General features: G+C 41.6%; 1 protein-coding gene across 1 annotated transcript in view; it reads right to left on the minus strand.

Moving 5' to 3' along the window:
- The window catches only part of LOC129843332 (vesicle-fusing ATPase-like), a 45,168-nt gene extending 20,616 nt beyond the window's left edge, over positions 1–24,552 (minus strand). The window contains exons 1-6 of the mRNA XM_055912010.1: positions 24,425–24,552; positions 7,877–7,962; positions 7,262–7,361; positions 5,954–5,993; positions 3,663–3,829; positions 227–334 (exon numbers count right to left, since the gene is read on the minus strand). Coding sequence (XP_055767985.1) covers positions 227–334; positions 3,663–3,829; positions 5,954–5,993; positions 7,262–7,361; positions 7,877–7,962; positions 24,425–24,436 — 513 coding nt within the window. The 5' untranslated portion in view covers positions 24,437–24,552. The remainder of the gene's footprint in view (positions 1–226; positions 335–3,662; positions 3,830–5,953; positions 5,994–7,261; positions 7,362–7,876; positions 7,963–24,424) is intronic.
- Positions 24,553–26,120: the final 1,568 nt, after the last annotated feature.

Here is a 26,120-nt window from a genome sequence, read left to right on the forward strand (position 1 = left end):
TATGTCGCAGTTGTTGAATCTTGTTATGCCCATACAAATATTTACACATGTTAAGTTTGCTGAAAATAAACGCAGTTGACAGTGAAAGGACGTTTCTTTTTTTGCTGAGTTTCTAAGTAGTTATGATTAGTTATAGTGTATGAATAGTCCTATGTACTGTAACATGGAATGGTGCTAATCTGATTAATAAAGGTCATGAGAGTGTTGATGCTGGAGGTACATGTACATTGTGCTTCTTCCCAGAGCCTGCATTTCCCTTGAGGATGCTGGGGTCCATGGCCTCGATGTCCTTTATCAGCAGGCCAAATAGCTTCTCACAGAAACTAAACACCAGCTATATAGACAGAGAGAAACAGGATGAAAAGTGGACAATGTCATAAGAAAGTAAAGCATTACAGCATGTAAACAAATACAAACCGTAGCAAATTGTCACAACGTAAGTACACCATTCTCAAAGGTTCTTGCACGCCGTCTGAATGAGTATTTGGATAAACTAATCTATGGGGATAAACATGACTTATTAAGGATCGCCTTGCATCAGACGATGGAAGTTGACTATTGCATGTGATACACTTTGCTCCAGAATGAAATGATTCCCCTGACATCTTACCATTAGATGCAGAAAAAGCCTTTGATAGGTTAGAATGGGAGTACCTACAGATCGCACTAGGTCATCTGGGCTTGTGTGCTAAATATATCAATCTGATTTTGTACGCCAACTCTTGTGCAATGGTGATGACCGGCACTAACTGCTCCTCCTTCTGTCCCCATCTGTAGAGCTTCTGTCCCCATCTGTAGAGCTTCTGTCCCCATCTGTAGAGCTTCTGTCCCCATGTGTAGAGCTTCTGTCCCCATCTGTAGAGATTCTGTCCCCATCTGTAGAGCTTCTGTCCCCATGTGTAGAGCTTCTGTCCCCATCTGGAGAGCTTCTGTCCCCATCTCTTCGTTGCTTCTCCTTCTCTCACTTCAGCCTCTTGCCCGAGCAGTACGGCAACCCAATGCCATAGAACCAATCATCATTAATGGCTCTTCCTATTTTATCTCGCTGTATGCAGATGGATGTCCTCTTGTTTAAAACAACATTTTTATTTAGTACATTTAGTAGCTTCGCGGGATAGAAAACGAACTGGCAAAAGTCTGGACTGTTGTCCCTTAACAATTCTAATGACTCTGTAATAGCTGGTATACCTTATGTTGAAGACCGTAGATATCTGGGCATTGATATTTACAAGAGTCTGGAAGTGATTGTGACAAAGACATATACTTCCTTTCTAAACAAGGTTGAATGTGATTGAAAGAGATGACTCAGTCCTCATTAGCTTCCCAGTCTTGCGTTTCTGTAATTAAAGTGAATGTGTTTCTCCGTATGAACTTTATTATCTCTATGATTCCGCTGTGTCTACTATCAGGATACTAGGACAGGCTTCATAGTGCAATCTTGGAATAGCAAAACACAAATAATCAAATGATCGACTTTACAAAGACCCAAACCTGCTGTTGGGTGGGGTGTTCCCGGATGTTACATTTTATCACTGGGCTTTTGTATCACGAGCAATTCCAATATAGATAGATCCTAGTCGTGACACAGCTTGGCGGTCAATTGAGGAGAAACTTGTTCTTTACGCGGTTTGTTCATTATCCCCTTGAAACAAGCTAGATTTCATTATGTTCTGTCTATACAGACATTAGGAATGAGAGACATGCTCTCATGTAATTTGGTGTATTCCCAATGGAGTAAAAAAAGTTTATTTACACTTAGAGATCTATTTGACTCTCAAGGACTAGGTGCTTTTTCAGATGTACAACAGATGTTTCATTAATCTTTATTTTGTGTGTGTGTGTGTATTTTACCACCTTTTTTGAGCTTGTCTCATCGCTGCAACTTCCCAACGGGCTTGGGAGGCGAAGGTCGAGTCATGCGTCCGCCAAAACATGACCGTCCAAACCGCGCTTAACACCCGCCCGCTTAACCCGGAAGCCAGCCGCACCAATGTGTCGGAGGAAACACCGTTCAACTGCCAACCTGCAGGCACCCGGCCCGCCACAAGGAGTCGCTAGAGCGCGATGAGCCAAGTAGAACTTCCCCGGCTAAACCCTCAGTTAAGAACAAATTCTTATTTACAAAGAAGGCCTAACCCGGCCAAACCCTCCCCTAACCCGGACGACGCTGGGCCAATTGTGAGCCGCCCTATAGGACTCCCAATCACGGCCGGTTGTGACACAGCCTGGGATCAAACCCAGGTCTGTAGTGACGGCTCTAGCACTGCGATGCAGTACCTTAGACCGCTGTGCCACTCGGGAGGCCCTTTGTTTTCCAGTTACGTGCTACCTTAAATGGTGTCCGTTGGATTTCACATTTATGTAAACATCCATTTACTGACTGGATGTATGTAAAAATCTAAAACCAAAAGAATTGTATCTGTTATTTATTTGAAAATTGTTGATGGTACAAACAAACCCTTAAAGATGAATGAAACCATGGAATAATGACTTTTGAGTACTAAAGGAAGACATTGAGTGGGAAACTGTGTGGAGTAACATAAGTGGAGAATCTCAGAACCTTAACCACCAAACAATTCACTTCAACTTCATTCATAGAACTTATGCTACTCCACACAAAATATATCAAATGTTTTTAGTACCGTCCTCTTTATGTTCCTTCTGTTCACAGCCACTGCTTTATTCATGCATGTAATGTGCAATTGTCCCCAGGTTTATTGTTTTTGGAAAAAGATCGCTATATGTCTATCTAAAATACTTGGGAGAAAGTGTAAGATCTCCCTGCTCTCCTGTTGTGTTGCTGTTGAATGACAGCACATCAGTATCAATGTCTTTAGATCACAAAAGGGTGTGGCTAGCAGGCCTAACCACTGCAAGAACAAAAAATGCTTGCCTTAAGATGGAAGCCCCCGCATACACTGGCATTGCGCCAATGGGTGTTCTCATTTTTAGATATTGTTATTTAGGAATTGTCCACTGCTCGTTCTCAAGGTGACAATGAAAGAATCTTATTTATGTGGTCAAACGCAGCTGAAAGTGTAAGATCTCTTGCTATGAGAAGTTAAGTCAAAACAGTCCTGGGTGGAATGGTGTGGGTTTTATTTTGGGTTTATTTCTTCTAATTCATCTTGTTTTTTTGTTTTACTTGTAATGGTGGACTCAATTAGCATAGCATTTATTGTTGCTTGGTAAGTGCATGTACTATGAATGTATCTTGTGGTATTGATAAGCATGTAATGATTGTCATGTGATATGGACGTGCTCTGACAAAGTATTTGTCATTTGTCCAATGCTGTTTATTCTGCCAATTGATTGAATACAGAATAATAATACAAATATATTTAAAAAATATACAACATGTAAGTACACAACAAAAAATTTTGGCCAATTAAATTATTTGACGAGATGTTCGCTCTATGCTACCCCTCAACCTAAAGCCGAGAGTACGACAAAGTTACCCCTTGACAATGATCTACACTCAGTTTTGCCACTTTGCAATGATTAAAGATTTGGGATAAGGGTAAGATGATCCTAGATCTGTGTGTACGGGAAACTTCTACCCAGAGTTTCAAGACCAACAAAGTCCTCGAGGAGGTAATGTGTGTAACCCCAACCTGTCATCCGAGCCTTCCCCGTCCATCTGTAGGCTACAGTTCCAGTACCTGCTGGCCTACACTGAAGGCCCGGCTGTTGAAGTGCTGGATGAACTCTGCAGCCATCTTGTCTGAGTCGTATGGGCTGCTGTCCACGCTCTTCTTCTGCAGGAAGTCAATCTCCACTGTCATGGTGCCTACACACTGCTTGGACTTGTCAAAGTTGTAGCCGGTCACTACATGGACACACAGCGGAGAAAGGACACACACAGTGAGATGGCAAAAGAGTTGTAAGCCCAATTGCTTTACACCTCGTTTCTCAGTTTTTATTTTCACGTACAACGTCAACTGGTTGGTGTTCGATTACAGTACCTTGCACGTTAGTGCTATCCACTTTGTATCATATTGAATGAACAACCTCATCAAGGACAAACAACTAATTATTACCATTTGTTAGAGTGTACTGTTCACGTTACAGTGAGTTCAAATGGGCCTCTGTCGTTCAGGGCTTCACATCTGAGAGAGCACACTGCAACACGGGGCTGAAAGTGATTAAGGGAACTAGCTGTTCACAGTGCTCCGTCCACACCTGTTCACACCCAGCTTTTGTTGCCGTACCGCCGTTTTGCAAATGAGCCATGTAGCAGATCTATTCCAGGGCAGGGTGTCTTTACATATCAACACTTTGCTAATTTAAGGGCTCATATTTTGATTTGCCTAGGCAGAGCTAGTCTGGTCCCAAACCGCATGTGCTGTAGCCAACTGTTGTTGCCATGCCTACATGTTTGGCTTGACAAAGAACGAACACAGAGAGGAGTTGGCTGTGGCACTAAAACAGATCCGGACTATGAGGCTAAGGCAGAGCTATAGGACTTAGGCCTATTACAATAGGCCTTGTCGCTACAGATATAATCTGACAGTAGCCTTAAAATGGCTTTGGTTACTACATTATTCCATATGTGTTATTTCAAAGTTTGGATGTCTTCACTATTATGCTACAATGTAGAAAATAGTAAAAATAAAGAAAAACCCTGGAATGAGTAGGTGTGTCCAAACTTTCGACTGTTACTGTACATACACTACCAATAGACACCTACTCATTCAAGGGTTTTTCTTTATTTTTACTATTTCCTACATTGTAGAATGTAGCACTATCATGCTACCACTAGAGTGAAAGCACCGCCAGCATTCAAAAGTGACCAAAACATCAGCCAGGAAGCATAGGAACTGAGAAGTGGTCTGTGGTCACCACCTGCAGAACCACTCCTTTATTGGGGGTGTCTTGCTAATTGCCTATAATTTCCACCTTTTGTCTATTCCATTTGCACAACAGCATGTGAAATGTATTGTCAATCAGTGTTGCTTCCTAAGTGGACAGTTTGATTTCACAGAAGTGTGATTAACTTGGAGTTACATTGTGTTGTGTAAGTGTTCCCTTTATGTTTTTGAGCAGTGTATATAAAAAATTATAAATAATTAATACAAATAAATGTTAAAGAAAAAGAACACCTTCCTAATATTGAGTTGCATCCCCTTTTTGTTCTCAGAACAGCCTCAATTCTTGGGGGCATGGACTCTACAAGGTTGTTGAAAGCATTCCACAGGGATGCTGGCCCATGTTGTCTCCAATACTTCCCACAGTTTTGTCAAGTTGACTGGATGTCCTTTAGGTGGTGGACCATTATTGATACACACGGAAAACGGTTGAGCGTTAAAAACCCATCCACGTTGCACTTCTTGACACAAACCGGTACGCCTTACACCTACTACCATACCCCGTTCATAGACACGTAAATATTTTGTCTTTCCCATTCACCCTCTGAATGGCACAAATACACAATCCATGTCTCAATTGTCTCAGGGCTTAAAAATCCTTCTTTAACCTGTCTCCTATCTTCATCTACACTGATTGAAGTGGATTTAACAAGTGACATCAATAAGGGATCACAGCTTTCACCTGGATTTACCTGATCAGTCTATGTCATGGAATAGGCAGGTGTTCCTAATGTTTTTTACACTCAGTGTATTGCAATCAACTGGAAGCTCTATCACTGCAGCAAAGGATCATGGGATAATTGCCATTTCTCTGACATAAGAGAACCATCTATAACCATTAGAGTGAAATATGATTAGGTTGCAGGGTTTTTGCTAGAGAAGGATGTTGGGTTGTTATTGTTGAGACTGAGTGGTTATTGTGGCTATGGACCAGAGCTAACCATCTGGTGGCTAACAATAGGAGAGTAGTAATACAATGGCAATGGTAATCAATTGCCTTAAAGAGGCTGCTTGAAGCCGAAAGTACCTTCCTGCACTCGCACACGATCACCTCATAGTTCAATATCATCATGTTTCACTCTTACCTTCCACATCCTGACCAATGGAGATGCCTGCCCATTTTCTCTGAAAAACAAGTCATTTATCCTAATCAGTGTACAGTTCACACATTTCCTTTATATAAACTATTTATGGCAGGGGTGGGCAAACTTTTTGGCTCGAGAGCCACAATGAGAATTCAAAATTCAACGGAGGGCCCACAGATTTCTTTTACAGATATGTTTGTCAATATAATTTTGTGGGCCAGAAAAAGGGCAGTTATTTGAAAATGTATAGGTCCATTATAAATTCTACATACTTTCTATTTTTAGAAATTCAAAAGGAGTGGCCTGGAGTGTTTTTTTGCCCAAAATAAATCACCTCCCCCACCCTGATTTATGGCATCCAGTTACTCAGCAACAAGGTACAAACAGGCCCAGGAAAAATACATTCTTACATATGTGGACGACGTTACTTTGGAGATGTACTAAAACTACCAAATAGGGTGTTCTGACAAAAACAGTGGTGTAACGTTCCTCTCAAGCATGGTCTTATTTTACAACCCACTTCATCTTTCAAGAAGGACATCAGTCACAAAACGGTCAAAAACTGTCAGGACCAGGCAACAGGTTTTTGACTGATCATGAACTGATGTGTCACCTACTTTACATGACTTAGGCCTAAGCTCTTGGCTGATGTATGGAGCATTACTTTACATGACTTAGGCCTAAGCTCTTGGCTGATGTATGGAGCATTACTTTACATGACTTAGGCCTAAGCTCTTGGCTGATGTATGGCACATTAGGCCATTGACAAATGTCCAGTGAAGAGTTATGGTGTAGTGCATCGCTACAACTTCAAAATGTTTCTACCGTTTCTACTTCCGTTTACACTCCAATCTAGTCGTAAAACAAGACCGGGGTGAGGACGTTACTGTAGTACCTGTGTGCTGCTGTGGCTGCAGAGTTTAAAGATGGAGAAAGAGCAGGCAGTCAGGCAAGGTCATAGGTCAAAAGCGGTGACATACATGATAGAAAGACAACAGACGGAAAGAGGAGCACACAGACAGACAGGCCATAGAAGTTAGACAGCTAGAGCACAGTACAGCCTCAGGTGAAGTAAGACGCTCAGATGGCGTCAGTTACATCCACAGAATGTTCCGGAGCTGCACTTGTAGAAACCCACTTCATCCTCGTTGATTAAATAATGGTTTTATTTATAAAATGCCCTAAAGATGTGGGTTAGACCTTTAGTCCGTTTACTGTTACAAGACATTTTACACAAGACATTCAAGCGAGGAGAGGTTTAAACACAGTGTGTAGCCTATTTATGAAGGCCATGATGGTGGCTCCTACCTGGGGAAGACTGAAGGCGATGGTTCCTGGGACCACACTCTGGTGGGTCTTCACTGTGAACACAAACTTGTGGGTCGGCGTGGTTCTCACCGTCACGTGACTGCGTAGAGGAGAAGAATATCATACAGAGTACTAGAATATGCATGTTTACACGGATAGCAAGCATTCTATTGAGAGAGAAAACACGTTGTTTTGATCAGTCAGGAAAATGAAAATGCTAAAAACAGAATGGGTTACTTCTTTCACCAGGTGAGAGAGCTTTGTTGAGTCCCACGCCTGCCCCAGAGGGACATGTGCGAGGCCAGAGATGAGAAGACCGAGACAATTTAGTGACATGATAGAAAAGGAAATCAGAGCAGCCATAGAGAGTGTGATGGCCCTGAGGCTTTTTTGGCATCGTGGCTAGAGAGCTGAGCCCCAGTAATGCATTGTGATCTGCCACTACCCACACACTGGCCTTTGATTTTAACAGAGGCACCTCAGGGGCTGGGGATCAAAACACACACACACACACACACACACACACACACACACACACACACACACACACACACACTCACACACTCACACACTCACACACTCACACACTCACACACTCACACACTCACACCTTACTGTTCAAACTGTGACTCCTTCTCACTCACGACTGCGCAGTTGGTCAGTGACAGTTCATCTGTTGGACATCGCCCAGCTTGCAGAGTCTGGAAATGAGAAGAAAATGAGACTCAATAACCTTTACAAAGGGACACATGACCCATTGACATACATGTATATGCTGTAATGAGAAGACCTCTTCCCTTGGCTGTGAATCCTTACAAGATCACAGCCTATCACCTGTACTGATGTAAATGGGTCTTTCTATAAAGAATGGGGCCAATGTGTGACATTGGGACCAACATTTTAAAATGTTTGAAACAAAAAATATAACTGATTTTCATGCAGTTCCACGTGTGTACTTAGAGGAATAAAAGTGAATATATGCAAATTGGCCCATAACTCCACCTATACAGCAACATATACCTAGGACTATACATCCTTTGAGCAGGGTTCATAGAGACATTGGCAAGACAAATTCAAGGACTTTCAGGGGCTTTTTCAAGCGCTAAATTGTAATTTTCAAGGAACTCAATGTTATACAATTGTATAATGTATATAATTCTACATAGGGCCTAATATAGAACCCTCCCTCCTCCCAGAAATGCATGCAAAAAGTTTTTTTTAAAGAAGGGGGGAAAAGTAGGCCATTATCACTAAGAATAAAGCATTTTTTAGGCCTTGTGAATGCATTGATATTCAAATTATTATAATTTTTTTTTAAATGAGAATAATGTGGACATTGCCTGACTATATAGATTGGATATATGCATGACAATTTATCTGTAGCCTGTGTGGTCGACGCAGGCACACATAAATAAATCGATGAATAGCGATTGAATTAATCTCACTATCGCTGTTTTCATCCTTAGAAAGTTACCAAAAACCAGGTTCCTTTTTTTAATGGGAGGATTTGTATGGAAAGGCAAGTTGAAGCCAACGTCAGGTGTTGTCATCCCCATAATAACCGCACGTGGTTTCACCGCAACAGAGTAGCGCAGCACCCTTCAATTGAAGCCGTGGGAAACAAACGAAAGTGGCCACATCTCTCACAAAACAAATGATCAAAAATGAAATCACGGATAATTATAAAGGGAGCAGGAGAACTTATAAACTGGCTACAATAACTTTTCATGCACCAAATTGAGGAAATGTCTGATTTTCAAGCTAGGCTATTCCAGTACTCCAAATTCAAGTTGAAGTAGGCTAACGTCAACTCCCCCCATTCCGTACAAATGTGCGCAACCGCAACATTCATACGAGGCTACAAAGAAAACTAATGGAACTGTAGCGACTGTGTTGACTTCAAAATTGGGGGTGTGAACTACGTTTCTATTCAAGCATTGATCGACATGGTAATGGCTCTATAGTATTGGAGAAAAGTTGAAGAAACGGACCCTCCGTTACATCGTGACGTGTCATGTTGTAACGTACAGCCCGCCTAAAGCAACTATTTCTGTCTTACAATCTCTCTCCACCAGGTGCAGCACTTCTCTCATCGTTTAAAAACAAGAAATGGACAGTGACGGGGGTAAGGTGGGACACCTAGTAATTTTTTTGCGTCATCATTGCATGCGATCATCATTCTCAAAGCCGCTGTTTACTTCTAAGATCACATTAGCACCGCCCTAAAAACCCGATTCAAATTTGACACAAACCTTCAAATAGGTATGTAATGACACATTATATAAACTGTTTATAGTGTTTTATTTATATTTTAGAGGCGATAAGGTGATAAGTTGGACAGATCGAGTGAAAAAAGCAATTTTCCCACACAACATCTCTCCTTCTCACTATCATGCATTAGTTTCGCTTCCCCACCCGCCATTTTTTTAAAGACCCGACGGAGCTCATTGCCTTGTTGAATTATGCAGAAACGGGCAGCGTGGGGGTCATGTAATTGATTCTGTTGGAAAGGGGAGAAATTGTGCTTTACAATGGTATTGACATTACAGTTGATCTGGAAGTATTACGTTTTTGGGGCGCTAAAATAAGGTAAATTGTACGGACCAAGGCGATGTACAAAAGTGAGTGAGTTTACGTTACTTCAAGCCGCTTGTATTGTTTAAAACTGCAGGTCTAACATTGAAAACAAAATGTATTTGTCATGTTATTTCATTACCAGATCATATTGTGATTAAACCCACTGGGCTATGTAATTTGTTGTCATTATATCCAGAATAATGAATAGGAATAGCGCTGGGTGTTGCGCCCTAGCATTCAGGGCAAGAGGGGCAGAGCCCCACCTGTTTTGCATGTTATTTTGGCATTAATTCGTGTCACATATCAGTTTGCAAACAATGAAAAAAACTGAAACACTTGCCCTAAGCTAATAAAGCCGCATACAAACTCTAAGAAAAGCAGCTCCAAATGCGGGTGTTTTAGCCTAGTTCAGTGCTTTCTGTGGTGGAGGGGCAGTCAGTGAAAATACAGAGCGTAAACTAGATTGTCTCAGAGTTGTCACTCATGGGGACACTAGGTCACAGGCGAATCTACAGCGAGAGCTAGGCAGTTCAAACCCCCTTGGGTGCTGCCATATATTTACATTAGAAGTGCCCTTCCATGAAGGCGCAAGGTCATGGGACAAATCACGTTATATCTCCTGTAGCTTTGACTGGACTGATCGTGTCAACATCACACTTTCACAATCTTAGCTAGCAAGCTAGACAAGCAGGAATCAAGAAAAAAAATCTACTGGCAAATCATTTTCAATCCTTGTCATATGAAGAGAAATGATATAACGTATCGGTGCTCATCCGCCATTGGACATAAACATTACACAACAAGTCGAAATCACAAATTCAACAATGAGTGGTTTGGAAGGAGTCAATGGCTAACTGCAAGTGTCGCAAAGCAATCACTATTTTGTTTCCCCCACCTGCTATTTGGTGGAGAGGGTGTGTGGTCCAAGTCTGGGTTTAAGGATTTAAAACATCTGTCAGGGTCTCTTTTACAAGCTTAAAAGAATAAACATTCACACAACACACTATGGGGAAGAATAGGTTGAATACATTGCCCCTGCTGTCAATCCAGCATGACTTCTGCCGCGTTCAAAATAACTGGGAATTCAGAAAAAAAATAGTTTGGACTGGGAAAATGTTTTGAACGGTCATCCAGCTCGCAATTCCAAGTCAGAAACTCTGGCCTCTTTCTCGAGCTCCGACCTGAAGATCATTGACGTCTTGAAAGCACCATAAATCCAGAGACTGCCAGACTTTGATGACAAAGTTTGATGAAAGTTCGCCCATAAGGACCGCCGCGCCACGTTCAAGTGAGACCATGTCTTGTATACTGCTGCATAAATGATGTAATATGACAGGGAGATATGTATACTGTAGCTAAAAAAGTAATACTAAGTGTATGTTGTGTAGTAAGCTGTTAGTAGCCCATGTGTCTCACCTTAAGAATTTGGTCCCTCTCCCATCATAACTTAGTCTACTGTTCTGACTTGGTGGTGCACATGTAGCCTATAGCCAGTTTTAGAGAAATATTATCATTGAATATTGTAAGAGCTTTCATTGTCTGCTTAAATGCCCATGTTATTTATCCTACAGTACTGACTTGGTGTACTGGGAGAATACTGTAACAAAGGCCCATGTTCTGAATTCTGTCTCTGTACATTTCAAAAGTGCTGAATCGGCTACTCGCTCATTATGCCATAGTTTGTACATCTCAATTGTTTTATTGCTTATATTGTAGGTTTATCTCATTAGTACACTACATGACCAAAAGTATGGACACCTGCTCGTCGAACACCTCATTCCAAAATCATGGGCATTAATATGGAGTTGGTCCCCCCTTTGCTGCTATAACAGCCTCCACTCTTCTGGGAAGGCTTTCTACTAGATGTTGGAACATTGCTGCAGGGACTTGCTTCCATTCAGCAACAAGAGCATTAGTGAAGTTGGGCACTGATGTTCGGCAACTATGTCTGGCTCGCAGTTGGCGTTCCAATTCATCCCAAAGGTGTTCAATGGGGTCAAGGTTAGGGTTCTGTGTAGGCCAGTCAAGTTCTTCCACACCGATCTCGACAAACCATTTCTGTATAGACCTCGCTCTGTGCACAGGTGCATTGTTATGCTGAAACAAGAAACGTGCTTCCTCAAACTGTTGCCACAAAGTTGGAAGCACAGAATCGTCTAGAACGTCATTGTATGCTGTAGCGTTAAGATATCCATTCACTGGAACTAAAAGGCCTAGCCCGAACCATGACAAACTGCCCCAGACCATTATTCCTCCTCCACCAAACTTTACAGCGGCACTATGAAGTTGGCACTACGCGGCTGAGCTTTCGTTGCTCCTAGACGTTTCCACTTCACAATTACAGCACTTACAGTAGACCGGGGCAGCTCTAGCAGGAGAGAAATTTGACGAACTGACTTGTTGGAAAGGTGGCATCCTATGACAGTGCCACGTTGAAAGTCAATGAGCTCTTCAGTAAAGCCATTCTACTGCCAATATTTGTCTATGGAGATTGCATGCCTGTGTGTTCAATGTTATACACCTGTGAGCAATGGGTGTGGCTGAAATAACCTAATCCACTCATTTGAAGGGGTGTCCACATACACTATATATACAAAAGTATCTTATTCATCATTTTAGGCAATGTTGGAATGATTTCATTGTTTTGCTTACTTTGTGTATTATAATTAGCTCATGTGGTTTCCTTCACGAGGAGGGGATATTATATAATGTTGTTGGGTCTGTAACCATGTTTCCCGTTCAAATATTTGTTCAGTAATAGACCCACGTAATTCCAGTTGATATTGCAAGGGTTGTTTTGTTTGCGCAATGCTCTATCTTTGTCAGTATATTTTCTATAAAAGTGGATCCTCGTGATTGTATTTTCCTTCCTTTTTAGACCACATAGTCCAAATAAAATAACACAAAAGCTGTGTAGTGGCTTTGCTGGCATGCAACACAAAATGTTGGTTGAGTTTACCCCACTAAGATAAACATGCTAAAATCGCCACGGTTGTGCACAGTCGACTTCCAAGGCACAAAAACATATGAAAGCATGAACTCGTTACCTTTACGCTTTCTCTGTTGAACTGATGAGACCCTGCCGTAAATCAAGCAGACAACAGATGATCAACATCAATTCACGAGGGATATCGAGGCACAACGGTCTTTACCGGTGTAATGAACGAGACAGCAAAATACTCTGGACATTCCACTCAAAAACCTTTTTTTCCAGGACCTAGGTTGTTGCTGAATCGCATGCACTATCACAACAGCTGTTCGTCACTTGACTGTCATTTGGAAAATTATACTCAGAGATATGACATAGATGCAGAAAGTAAACAACATAGTGGGTCAATTTCCGCAACATCTAAGAGAGTTGAAGCCCGAGGCTCAACTTCTCCTTGGTTTTGGTCCTGTGGCAGGTAACAGGTACAAGCAACACGCTGTGCACATTTCACAACTGTTTCCTTGAGCTCAAACTATAGGATAGGCTAGGCCTAAATCAAATTGAGAGCAGGAGAATCTGATAGCCCACAATAAAGACTTCCCTTCCTCCCAAGTAACACACCACTTCTACTTTTCCAAACAGTAATTAAAGAGCCTAAAAGGGGAAGCCTCACTATAAATAGTGATTCCCTGCTTACTGTTGAAAAGGGGGTCCATTGGTTGTAAAATAATAACACACATGACAAAGAGGGCTGCTTTGCTGTTCTAATGATCTGGATTGTTCACAGCAGGGAAACGTGTGAAACAGTAGAAACTGAGGTGGAAATTGTGGTGAATTAGCTATCAACACTGCTGGAGGTCTAAGGGACACTTTGCAAAAAAAACTATTCTTAAGATGTGAGGAATTCAAATGAAATGGTAAAAAGCCACTCACGGACCACCCAAACCAAGCCCACCCCAGGACACGGTATAATTTAATTTGTTCGACAAGTTGTATAAAGCCTGGACTTGGAATATTGTTTATGCATACAATATAATGTATTCTCAGTGAATTTCCGGAATTTTTATTCCCTGTTCAAAGAAATTAGCCATTGAAATTGCTTGCATTTTCCCAATAAATTAAGTGAAAGTACCAAGTTTTGCCCACTAGATGCCGCTGTTCCTGCTACTGCCACACCCTTTTATCCATTTTGCTGGTCTCTTGTGTCTATCAAATGTATCACAACAATTTCTTTGCAACTTTGGTCAGAAAACCAATAGCTTTCGCTCATGATGACAATACGTGGTGTGGTCGTCATCACAATTCGATCCAGTCTTCCATGAAAGCAATTAAGTGTGTCCTTCTCTTAGCAACCTAATTCTTCAAGCCAACTCTCCTTGAATAGTCCAACAAGAGGCAGCTCTCAGGGGGCTATCCCTATGGTGCAATTCTCATATCAATACCTTTCATACAAGCCCAAAACTTTGGAGAAATGGGCTAGTGACTAAACTGTTGTGACAACACTAAGAAAATAATACAATTATAAACCACTGCATGGCAGTCATATGTTTTTCAGTACAATTATTAGAAAACATCTCTGTGTAGTGTGATTAGTGACATTTACTATTAAATCCAACCCAATACCATTTGAAAACACTATACAGTGTGTGTTTGGGACTTTTACCATTGAAAACCCTTAGAGACCATAACATTGAAACCAGTAGAACTGCTATAGACTAATAGTTTGTTTGTTCACCAAACACACAGGGGCGGTTTCCTGTTCACAGATTAAGCCTAAGAGAAGGACAAACTAAATTGCTTTCATGGAAGACTGGCTTGAATTGTGAGGATGACCACAATGTATATTTATCATGAGCAAAAGCTATTGGTTTTCTACCCAAAGTCGGTGGGGTAAAGTACTTAAGTAAAAATACTTTAAAGTACTACAAGCCCTGTCAACGTTAATGGGGGCCTGTTTGGCCCGCCTTTTCCTGTAGTCCACAATCCGCTCCTTTGTCTTGCTAACATTGAGGGAGAGGTTGTTGTCCTGGCACCACACTGAAAGTTCTCTGACCTGTTCTCGTTGTCGGTGATCAGGCCTACCACTGTTGTGTCGTCAGGAAACTTAATGATGGTGTTGGAGTCGTGTTTGGCCACGCAGTCGTGGGTGAACAGGGAGTACAGGAGGGGACTTAGTACACACCCCTGAGGGGCCCCAGTGTTGAGAATCAGCGTGGCAGACGTGTTGTTGCCTACCCTTACCACCTGGGAGCAGCCCATCAGGAAGTCCAGGATCCAGTTGCAGAGGGAGGTGTTTACTCTCAGGGTCCTTAGCTTAGTGATGAGCTTTGAGGGCACTATGGTGTTGAACGCTGAGCTGTAGTCAATGAACAGCACTCTCACATAGGTGTTCCTTTTGTAGAGGTGGGAAAGGGCAGTGTGGAGTGCGATTGCGATAACGTCATCTGTGGATCTGTTTGGGCGGTATGTGAATTGGAGAGGGTCTAGGGTATTTTTATTTTACCTTTATTTAACTAGACAAGTCAGTTGGAAGTTTACATACACTTAGGTTGGAGTCATTAAAACTCGTTTTTCAACCACTCCACAAATTTCTATAGTTTTGGCAAGTCGGTTAGGACATCTACTTTGTGCATGACACAATTTTTCTAACAATTGTTTACAGAGATTGTTTCACTTATAATTCACAGTATCATAATTCCAGTGGGTCAGAACTTTGAGCGGCCTTTCAGGTTATGTCGATATAGGACTCGTTTTACTGTGGATATAGACACTTTTGTACCTGTTTCCTCCAGCATCTTCACAAGGTCCTTTGCTGTTGTTCTGGGATTGATTTGCACTTTTCGCACCAAAGTACGTTCATCTCTAGGAGACAGAATGCACCTCCTTCCTGAGCGGTATGACAGCTGCGTGGTCCCATGGTGTTTATACTTGCTATTGTTTGTACAGTTGAATGTGGTTGAACCAGACTTGTGAAGGTCTACAATTTTTTTTCCTGAGGTCTTGGCTGATTTCTTTTGATTTTCCCATGATGTCAAGCAAAGAGGCACTGAGTTTGAAGGTAAGCCTTGAAATACATCCACAGGTACACCTCCAATTGACTCAAATTATGTCAATTAGCCTATCAGAAGCTTCTAAATACCGCCCCCTATCCCAAACAGGTTAAAGGCACAGTCAACTTAGTGTATGTAAAATTCTGACCCACTGGAATTGTGATACAGTGAAATAATCTGTCTGTAATCAATTGTTGGAAAAATTACTTGTGTCATGCACAAAGTAGATGTCCTAACCGACTTGCCAAAACTATAGTTTGTTAAACAAGAAACTTGTGGAGTGGTTGAAAATGAGTTTTAATGACTCCAACCTAAGTGTATGTAAACTTCCGACTGCAACTGTATGTGGCAAGACTATAGAATCTATAAGGACCATAGCATTTATGACTACATAAACTACTGAGACTATAGACACAGAGACTATAGATATGCGAGACTATAGAGAGTTTAGATACTGTAGAGACTATGGCGACTGTAGAGACTATAGAGGAAACGCAGCAGTGATACATATGACAGAAGAAGCCTAGAGCTAGTCTTAGAGAGAAGCCTAGAGCAAGGGCTAGTACTAAGTGAATGTGGATGTGAAAGTTGTGTGATTGTGAGATATGACATATTAAGCTGATTGATATTTGGATTACAAGAGTTTGAAATATGAATAATAAACTGATTCAAAATTGTATTACAAGAGATTGAAATTTAGCTATAACGTACTGACTGAATGAGAGATGTCAGGGGACAAGCTCCAGCGTGAATGTGGAGTGAAGTGTGAGCTGAGTTTTTCAATCTATGACGTTATGTAGTGGTTCCATCCATCACGGCCCATCGTAGTCTGGGACTACTAATAATAGCTGGAGTGTAATTGAGCACGGGTGTTGTTGTATATGTATAGGAAGTAGCGTTCTATAGGCGTTTTTGTGAATTGGCTATGGGGTCTGGGACCACTGTACCATAGTCTCTGGTAGGCTAGAGAACCGTTGAAGATACATATGGTGCATATATCCATATGGAGTGGTGTGGATGTAAATACCTTAAGTATAGTTATATATGTAAAATAATGAATAGCCCAAACAGTTCTGTGAGCTGAGTTTTTTTATTTATAACGTTATCTATGGTTATTATATATGTATTATATATGTATTATATATGTTATATATATATATATATATATATATATATATATATATATATATGTATAGGAAGTAGGGGCAAGTCTTAGGAGAAGGCTAGAGTGAGGGCAGGAGAGGCCCCACTGACAACTGTCTGTAGGCATTTATAAGAAGTGTCTACGTGGTCGAGAACCACTGGGAACTGTTGAAGATACATATGGTGTCCACTACCGCCCATCGATCTACAGGTAGTGAGCACTGACAGGCGAAGCCATTGAAACGTTTGAGAGGGTAACAGCTGAGATGGGTTAGGGTTAGGGTTACCGCCCATCGATCTACAGGTAGTGAGCACAGACAGGCGAAGCCATTGAAACGTTTGAGAGGGTAACAGCTGAGATGGGTATGGGCTGTAACAATGTTCTTTGATACCCCCGGACACTGAGATTTCCTCGAGAACATGATATGTGTACCTCTCGGGCTGTGATCGTTGCTGGTGGTGTGGATGTGAATAACTAAAGACTTATAATGTTATATAGGGATTCTGTAAGGAGATATGAAAGAAGAGTGTATTATTTCAGAATATGCTGTTAAACAGAACACTAGAGTGAATATTTAAACCCCTATATAAATAGAACAAGAGAGGAGGAGGAATTTGTGATATGACACATAAATGGTTACTAGAGATAAAGTAACATAATATTGAGTATAATGGATTACTAGAGATCTGACAAGGAATCAATAGAAAAAATGTGAATAATATACAACTTGCACACCCACACGTAGACGTACGTAAGTGGTGTAAAAAGTATTCTGAGAAATATTCAGTGGTCCCTTTATGGATCATTTGATGAAGATAAGGTTAAAGCATTGTACAGGACTTGACTTACCCCTAACTGCACCGGCCATCTGTGGATGAACGCCATGCACAAAGACTAACAAAAACAACGTATTTTTATTTTCGCCCCTTTTTCGTCATATCCAATTACGATCTTGTCTCATTGCTGCAACTCCCCAACAGTCTTGGGAGAAGCGAAGGTCAAGTCACGTGTCATCCGAAACATGATCCGCCAATTGAGCAATGCCCTATGGGATCCCCGGTCATGGCCGGTTGTGACATAGCCTGGGATCGAACCCGGGTCTGTAGTGATGCCTTAGACTGCTGTGCCACTCTGGAGGCCTAGACAAAACAACTTTTAAATGAATTATCTGAAATCTGGTTCACATTTGCTGTACTCCTATTCTTGTTAATTAGTTCAACTTGTCTTTCTTAAGCCTGTCTGGAGACAGTTTCAAATCTCACCCTCTGCTGTTGTATTACAAAAGTACATGTGGTGAACCAAATAAGAGTAGCACCTAGATGAAGGTCTTCTATCCCTGATATCCTTCAACCCTGATCTTATTCTCTCGATATTAGCTAAAAATGCCAACATCGGAATCGGCCGATGTCTAGTTTAACGCCGATGTTAAAAACCGATGTCAAAGCTACCGTGCATACCTATATAACATAGTTACATGACGCAGTGACGCCACGTAAAATATTGCGCTACGCGTGCAACACAGCAATCCTAACCTAGCCCACAATGTCTGCTGTGTGGATCAAGCAGTCAACAAGTCTAGCAGTCATTTGAAAGAGTAAGAAAATTTCAGTGAGACAACTCAAAGGTGAAATCCATTAAAGTCAAGATAATGGAATTCATTGCCCTTGACAATCAACCATTCTCTGTCGTGCGTGATGTTGGCCTTTCGCCGACTGGTCGAGCACCGGTACACACTAGCAAGTGCGCAATTTTTCAGATATTGCCCTACCGGAGTTACACAGTAATAGCTTTACTGGTATTAGCTTCATGACATACATACTATGGAACGCCATTTGGCTCTTTGCGTGTCAAAAAATATACAGTAGCACTGTCAAAGCTCTACAAAAAAAGTCTGCGAACACGCAAACCCCGGAAACGAATGATGCGTTTACAATACTGCATTGGTAATAAAGCATCATTTGTTCGACCGCAACTTCTGGGGTTGCTAGCTTTAGCTTGGTACCTAGCGAGCACCATTACAACCAGCCTGAAAACAATGACCAGTAGAAACTGCAGTCATTTTCATTATTCTTAGCAATGATTTAGGAATGCTTGTGCGTAAGTATTAGCAAGGTTGCCACTTGTTGTTCTCCTATTGAAATTTAACTTCAGTTCATGAAATAAATAGCTAGCCAGCTACTTAACCCTGTTGCACAAAGCTAACGTTATAAGCAGCCAGCTAGCTTCATCTGGCTAGTGAGGCTCGACCGGACCGGTTTATGTGTTGTGAAGCTAGCCACAATAAGATTTAGGCACAATAGTGGAATTTGCGGTTTGCCTTCAAAATAAAATTATGTCATTGACAGTGATGCAAATTAATACAAAATAGTAGACTTATGCCATACTTTTATTTTGAAGGCTAACTGCAAAGTCCACTATTGTGGCTAATCCTTATTGTGGCTAGCTTCACATAGATTGGTCCAACCTCCATTAATCAAATAAGAACGGTCTTATAAATTAGGGTTATTTTAGATGATGACACCTAGCTATATAGTTAGCTAGCTAACTATAGCTACTGAAACAGATTGTGTCATTTTGCTATGTTTTTGGGAAATAAAATTGTTTGCATCTATGAGCTAGCTAGCTTTTTTTTATGACCAGCACTGTAGGTGCGCGAGACAACTTTACCAGCATCATAGCATACGTATAGATGAATCGTTGTGACATGAAATACGAGTGATAGTGTAATCAATGTGTGATAACTACGTAAAAAATGTATGAACATTTTTATGTGCAGTCATATTCAAGCCCTGATTGGTCAAAGAGTGTGTGTCAAAAAAGATACACGTCAAATAGCAAAGACCCAAATGGCGTTCCATAGAAATCCTGGTTGAGAATGAAACGAACAAATGAACAACGAAACAGCACAGCAAGTAAGTGAAAGAAATAGGTTTTGATTATGTTTTACTGGTCATGGGGACATACGTCCCGGATGACGCTGGGCCAATTGTGCACCGCCCTATGGGACTCCCGATCATGGCCGGAAGTGATACAGCCTGGATTCGAACCACGAACTGTTACGCCTCTTGCCTACGACCGCTGCGTCCATCCATGTGTGTGTGTTAACTATTTAACTGTACTAGAATGCTTAAAAGGCCGCTAAAATTTAAAATATTGGTTATCGGTATCATTTTTATTGGCAAGGAAAATATTGAATATCGGTATCAGCCAAAAATTTAATATCGGTTCATCACTCATTTCAATCCAAAAAATGGAAGAGGGCGTAATGTTTACGGGGCCTTAATAGGTACACTTACCACATATGCTGACAACTTAATGGAAAACTGTGTGGAATACTGAGCTGAGTTGGCTGACAGGAGCAAATCTCTAGGGCTTTTCCCCTTCTAAGGCAAAGAAAGACTTTCTAATGATGTGTGGAGCACTAAGAGCACAGTTTTAACTAAGCAGTTTCAATTAAGTTAATGTGAGTTGCAGATTTAGTTAAGGGAATTCTACACATTCTTTTGAAATGTAATCAGCTCAAAATGAATAGAAAAAACCTACAGGAAAAACTACATGTGAGCAAGACTCTGCTTGATTTAAGTACAGTTAACTGCCATAATAAAGAACCAACATAAAGTGTCTGAATAGGGCGTTGGGCCACCACGAGGAGCCAGAACAGCTTCAATGCATCTTGGCATAGATGGTACAACTGTCTGAAGGTCTATTGGAGGGATGCAACAAAATTCTTCCACGAGAAATTCCATTATTTGGTGTTTTGTTGAAGGCGTTGCTTAAACAGGTGCGATGATTTTCAATGCCCGTGTGCAGATGATAAACTGTTTCCACTCAATTCCAAGGCCAGAAAAAGTCAAAATTCTCTATCGTAAAAATGAATGAAAACAAAAATTAGCCTTTTGGTCATAATAAACACGGGTGAAATTAGCGTAAGGGGGGGGGCCTATTGTTTCTGTTTTTGAGGAAGGAGACTTCACTTCCTTCCTTTCCAGAACAGAAAAATGTACTGAACGCAGCCAGGCATTCCCCCCAGAAGTAAAACGGGAAATGACAAACTTCCGCAAGATCATTTTACTTCTGGGTAAAAGATCAACGTAATATGAATAAGCAGGATATGAGATATTATTTTTGGTAAAAAAGGAAATTAGTGATGGGTGATTGCTCAAGCAATTATCCTATTCTTACAGACAGTTATGCTGACATCTGCAGCAGGGGCCCCAGTCACATCATAACATTATGTTATCCACAGTTTCCACACATTACAGTCAACGATGAATCTCCATTTCATATGTGCTACAGTGCCACTGTCAGTCAGTGGATACCTAGATGGCTAGCTAGTCCACATTGTTCATAGAGCTAGAGCCAAAGTGGAAAGCTCTAGGTAACGTTAAATTACATTTGGACTTCGCTATCGGTTGTGCCTCTAGAGTACGTTGACACCCCTTCAAATTCGTGGATTTGGCTATTTCAGCCACACCCGTTGCTGACAGGTGTATAAAATCAAGCACACAGCCATGCAATCTACATAGACAAACATTGACAGTAGAATGACCCGTACTGAAGAGCTCAGTGACTTTCAAATTGGCCTCTCCAACAGGTCAGTTTGTCAAATTTATGCCCAGCAAGAGCTGCCCCGATCAACTGTCCATGCTGTTATTGTGAAGTGGAAACGTCTAGGAACAACAACGGCTCAGCCGTATAGTGGTAGGCCACACAAGCTCACAGAATGGGACCGCCGAGTGCTGAAGTGCATAGTGCGTAAAAATCCTCTGTCCTCGGTTGCAACACTCACTACTGAGTTTCAAAACTGCCTCTGGAAGCAACTTCAGCACAATAACTGTTTTCGGAAGCTTCATGAAATGGGTTTCCATGGCCGAGCAGCAGCACCCAAGCTTAAGATCACCATGCGTAATGCCAAGTGTCGGCTGGAGTGGTGTAAAGCTCGCCACCATTGGACTCTGGAGGAGTGGAAATGCGTTCTCTGGAGTGATGAATCACGCTTCACCATCTGGCAGTTCAATGGACGAATCTGGGTTTGGCGCATGCCAAGAGTAACACTACCTGTCCCAATGCATAGCGCCAACTTTAAAGTTTGGTGGAGGAAGTACAATGGTATGTGGCTATTTTTCATGGTCCGGGCTACCCCTTAGTTCCAGTGAAAGGAAATCTTAACGCTACAGCATACAATGACATTCTAGACGATTCTGTGCTTCCAACTTTGTGGCAACAGTTTGAGGAAGACTCTTTCCTGTTTCTGTATTACAATTCCATACATAAATGTTTTTTGAAGATCGGTGTGGAAGAACTTGATTGGCCTGCACAGAGCAATGACCTCAAAATGAACTGGAACACCGACTGCGAGCCAGGGCTAATCGCCCAACATCAGTGCCCAACCTCACTCATGCTCTTGTGGCTGAATAGAAGCAAATCCCTGCAGTAATGTTCCAACATCTGGTGGAAAGCTTTCCCAGAAGAGTGGAGGCTGTTATAGCAGCAGAGGGGGGACCAACTCAATATTAAAGCCCAAGATTTTGGAATGAGCTATTCGACGCGCAGGTGTCCATATAATTTTGACCATGTAGTGTACCTAGCTAGACTGGTCATAAAAGCTAGTCAACAAGTTAGCCAGCTGTTAAACCTTGGCAGGCGAGATTTAGCTTAGCTAGATGTATCCTTTCATACTGCGCTGGCTTAGTTAGCTACTATTACAATGAGATTTCCTTGTTGAGACCGGTTAGAGATAAGACAGAGATATACTATTTGAGTGTATTGTATTGTACAGTGGCATGTATTCATGGATGCCAAGGGAAGCCAGGCCCCCCCCCCCCCCAAAATACCAAGAAAAAAATACAAAATAAATGTATTTTGTCTCTCTGTGTTTCAAAATGTTCCTGCAATTCGCAAGGCTGAATGTATCTCACCGGAGAAAAAATCAGAGCGAGCGAAACAGCGCCCCTCTGTCTCAGTATGTGTAGCCCATCTATCTAATGCTGTCTGGTCAAAATTAGTATGACATTGTTGCCGCCCATAGCATTGAATGCAAGGGAAGCCAGCTACCATTTGGCCTGCCTTGATAAAAAAAAATAGATATATAATAGCCAATCACCATTGAGCTAAACTGATTGAGCTCAACTGTGAATGGTCTTGGCACACCAACTACAACAACAAAAAATGTCAAGGGAAGCCAGTTTGGATGTGGCTTCACACCAAGCACATCAAAAGCAAAACGACATTTACAGAAAAAACTTGAATTGTTGCATCATGTTGTGTCCTTGTCCTCCGTTGGCTACCTAGCTAGCTAAAATTGTCCCTTTCCTAAATTACCCATGGATGGAGATAGGGATTTAAACTTGTGGTTTTACCTACTTCTCCAGACTGATTATAACGGTGATTCGGATCCAACAATAAATTCTAACATTGTGCGCCTTGCCAGAGAGGGTGGAAGTTCAATATATAGCTAGATGTAGTAGGCTAACACTAATGTTAACTAGCTGGCCTGGCGCACCGTTGCCCATGAAAGGAAGTTAGGCCAGTGAGCAAGCATTTTAGCCTAGGATAACAAAAACGAAGTGTGTTTATGACAGTCATAGACCGGTTCGGCGACATGAAAGACAGGATGGCATTCATTGGCGTCTCTCTACAAGTAGGGTGAGTGAACATGTTTTTTTCTACTTGCATGCACAAACACAGAGAGAGAGAGAGGAATCAGTACCATGGACAGCTACATCATATTAGTTTACATTGATTGGCCCAAATAGTTTTTGGTATATTTTAGTCGTCACTGTATTAGAATAAGCATAGGTGATTTGATGATGTTGAAATATTGAAGTTGAAATGGTGCTGGAATAGAGGAGGCAGCTCCTGTTTTCTTTGCGACTTGCGGTAACTCTCCATGGTTCAATCCATAGTTGTTTAAGTAGTCTGACAAATGCTACAAGCGGTTGTGGACTTCACCGGATAGATGTTGTTTTGTGATGAAACAACGGTGTGGTTTAAGTTATTCTGCCACTGTGTCTTATTGCCTCGACTTTAGGTCTATATCACGGTGGCAAGGCATATGAACTAACAGGTTACAGAGTAAACAACGCAATTATCACAATTTGTAAGTCGCTCTGGATAAGAGCGTCTGCTAAATGACTTAAATGTAAATGTAATAGGTTGTAATATGGCTTTATTTTTCTGGCTTCCCCAGTTATTTTACCCACGCATCGGTACTTGCATTGTGTCGCTAGCTAGTTAGATATTGCATTGCTTGCAGTCATTGAGGTATGCTCACAGTGGACACTGGTCATAAAATACTCGGTCTTCCGGGCTAAGATTTGAATTACGTAAATTACTCTGCCACACAGGCTAGTGAGTTGGAGGTAGTAGCAGATGCTAAAAAATCATTACAACACAGTATTGTTATCATTCTCGCCAATGTGTAAATATGTTTAACTAAAGCCATTTATTTAAAGGAAACTCACCCGGCCGGCCATCTTGGTGTTTGTTGTCGTTTTTCAAATGCAATTCAGCATAAAAGTTCCCAACAGTGCTGACAGCACAACCGTGCGTTGAACTCCACTACAGGCTTGAAAAATGGAGTGGGCGGGATCGACGTTGCTTATGAAGTGATGTCATCACGTACACGTTGGCAACGAAATCTTTGACCAGATACTCAAGTGGCCACTCTAACAATGAAAAAAATAAAATAAAAATGGAAGTCGGGAGGCAAGATCAAGTGGGACCATTCTAGCCAATGAGGGGGCAGATACGTGTTGCATAAAAGGCACAAATCTGATATAAAGTGCGTTTTTTTCAAAGTTGTCGGGAATTCACGTGTCCTATTTATAGCAGTACATTTTTATTTTTTTTATTTAACCTTTATTTAACTAGGCAAGTCAGTTAAGAACAAATTATTATTTACAATGATGGCCTACCTAAAGGAAAAAGACCTCCTACGGAGACGTGGGTGGGATAAATTTAAAAAAAAGAAAAGAATAAATAACATATAAATAAAGGACAAAACACACATCACGCCAAGAGAGACAACACAACACTACATAAAGATAGACCTAAGACAACAACATAGCAAGGCAGCAACACAAAACATAGTACAATCATTATTGGGCACAGACAACAGCACAAAGGGCAAGAAGGTAGAGACAATACATCACACAAAGCAGCCACAACTGTCAGTAAGAGTGTCCATGATTGAGTCTTTGAATGAAGATATTGAGATAAAACTGTCAAGTTTGAGGGTTTGTTGCAGCTTGTTCCAGTCACTAGCTACAGCAAAGTGAAAAGACGAGCGACCCAGGGATGTGTGCGCTTCGGGAACCTGGCAGAACGGGTGTTGTATGTGGAGGATGAAGGCTGCAGTAGATATCTCAGATAGGGTGGAGTGAGGCCTAAGAGGGTTTTATAAATAAGCATCAACCAGTGGGTCTTGCGATGGGTATACAGAGATGACCAGTTTACAGAGGAGTATAGAGTGCAGTAATGTGTCCTATAAGGAGATTTGGTGGCAAATCTGATGGCAGAATGGTAAAGAACATCCAGGCGCTCGAGCGCACCCTTACCTGCTGATCTATAAATGATGTCTCCGTAATTTAGCATGGGTAGGATGGTCATCTGAATCAGGGTTAGTTTGGCAGCTGGGGTGAAAGAGGAGCGATTACGATCGAGGAAACCAAGTCTAGATTTAACTTTAGCCTGCAGCTTTGATATGTGCTGAGAGAAGGACAGTGTACTGTCTAGCCAAACTGCCAAGATGAGGTGACTACCTCATGCTCAGAGGTAGTAATCACACCTGTGGGGAGAGGCACATTCTTCTTACCAAACCACATTACCTTTGTTTTGGAGGTGTTCAGAACAAGGTTAAGAGTACAGAAAGCTTGTTGGACACCAAGAAAGCTTTCTTGTAGAGCATTTCAAACAAAATCCGGGGAGGGGCCAGCTGAGTATAAGACTGCATCATCTGCATATACATGGATGAGAGAGCTTCCTGCTGCCTGAGCTATGTTGTTGATGTAAATTGAGAAGAGCGTGGGGCCTAGGATTGAGCCTTGGGGTACTCCCTTGGTGACAGGCAGTGGCTGAGACAGCAGTTTTCTGACTTCATACACTGCACTTTTTGAGAGAGGTAGTTAGCAAATCAAGCCAAAGACCCCTCAGAGACAC

Source organism: Salvelinus fontinalis, chromosome 1 (genome assembly GCF_029448725.1).
Source record: "Salvelinus fontinalis isolate EN_2023a chromosome 1, ASM2944872v1, whole genome shotgun sequence".
In the NCBI taxonomy this organism is placed as follows: domain Eukaryota; kingdom Metazoa; phylum Chordata; class Actinopteri; order Salmoniformes; family Salmonidae; genus Salvelinus; species Salvelinus fontinalis.